Source organism: Geospiza fortis, unplaced genomic scaffold (genome assembly GCF_000277835.1).
Source record: "Geospiza fortis unplaced genomic scaffold, GeoFor_1.0 scaffold23, whole genome shotgun sequence".
Taxonomy (NCBI): Eukaryota; Metazoa; Chordata; class Aves; order Passeriformes; family Thraupidae; genus Geospiza; species Geospiza fortis.
The window spans coordinates 15153325-15153622 of NW_005054303.1; the positions used below are offsets into that span (position 1 = coordinate 15153325).

General features: G+C 56.4%; 1 protein-coding gene across 1 annotated transcript in view; it reads right to left on the reverse strand.

The window, feature by feature from the left end:
* Positions 1 to 298, reverse strand: part of LRR1 (leucine rich repeat protein 1) — a gene marked incomplete at its 5' end in the record, with an annotated part of 4479 nt that extends 4181 nt beyond the window's left edge. Inside the window, one exon of the mRNA XM_031066219.1 lies at positions 4 to 298. Within this exon, the coding sequence (XP_030922079.1) occupies positions 4 to 298 (295 nt within the window). The remainder of the gene's footprint in view (positions 1 to 3) is intronic.

Sequence of the window (298 nt, forward strand, 5' to 3'; positions counted from 1 at the left end):
GGCTCAGGTCCAGCTTGCGCAGCCTCCGCAGGCACAGCACCCTGCTGTCGATCCTGGCCAGCTTGCAGTACGAGGTCTGCAGGTGCTCCAGGGAGAAAGGGAAGCTCTTGGTGAGGGGATAATCCCTCCTGGAAGTGATGATCATTTTGGTTTTGGGCTTCTCCACGTCGGAGTTCTTTGCTGGGACCAGAGGTGAGAGAGGGAGGACGCTGGTGTCGTTGCCTTGGTGAGCCAGTCTCACGGCTGAAAGGAAAGTCTTTAAATTGATCACATTTGCCTGCAGGGGAACACAAGGCTG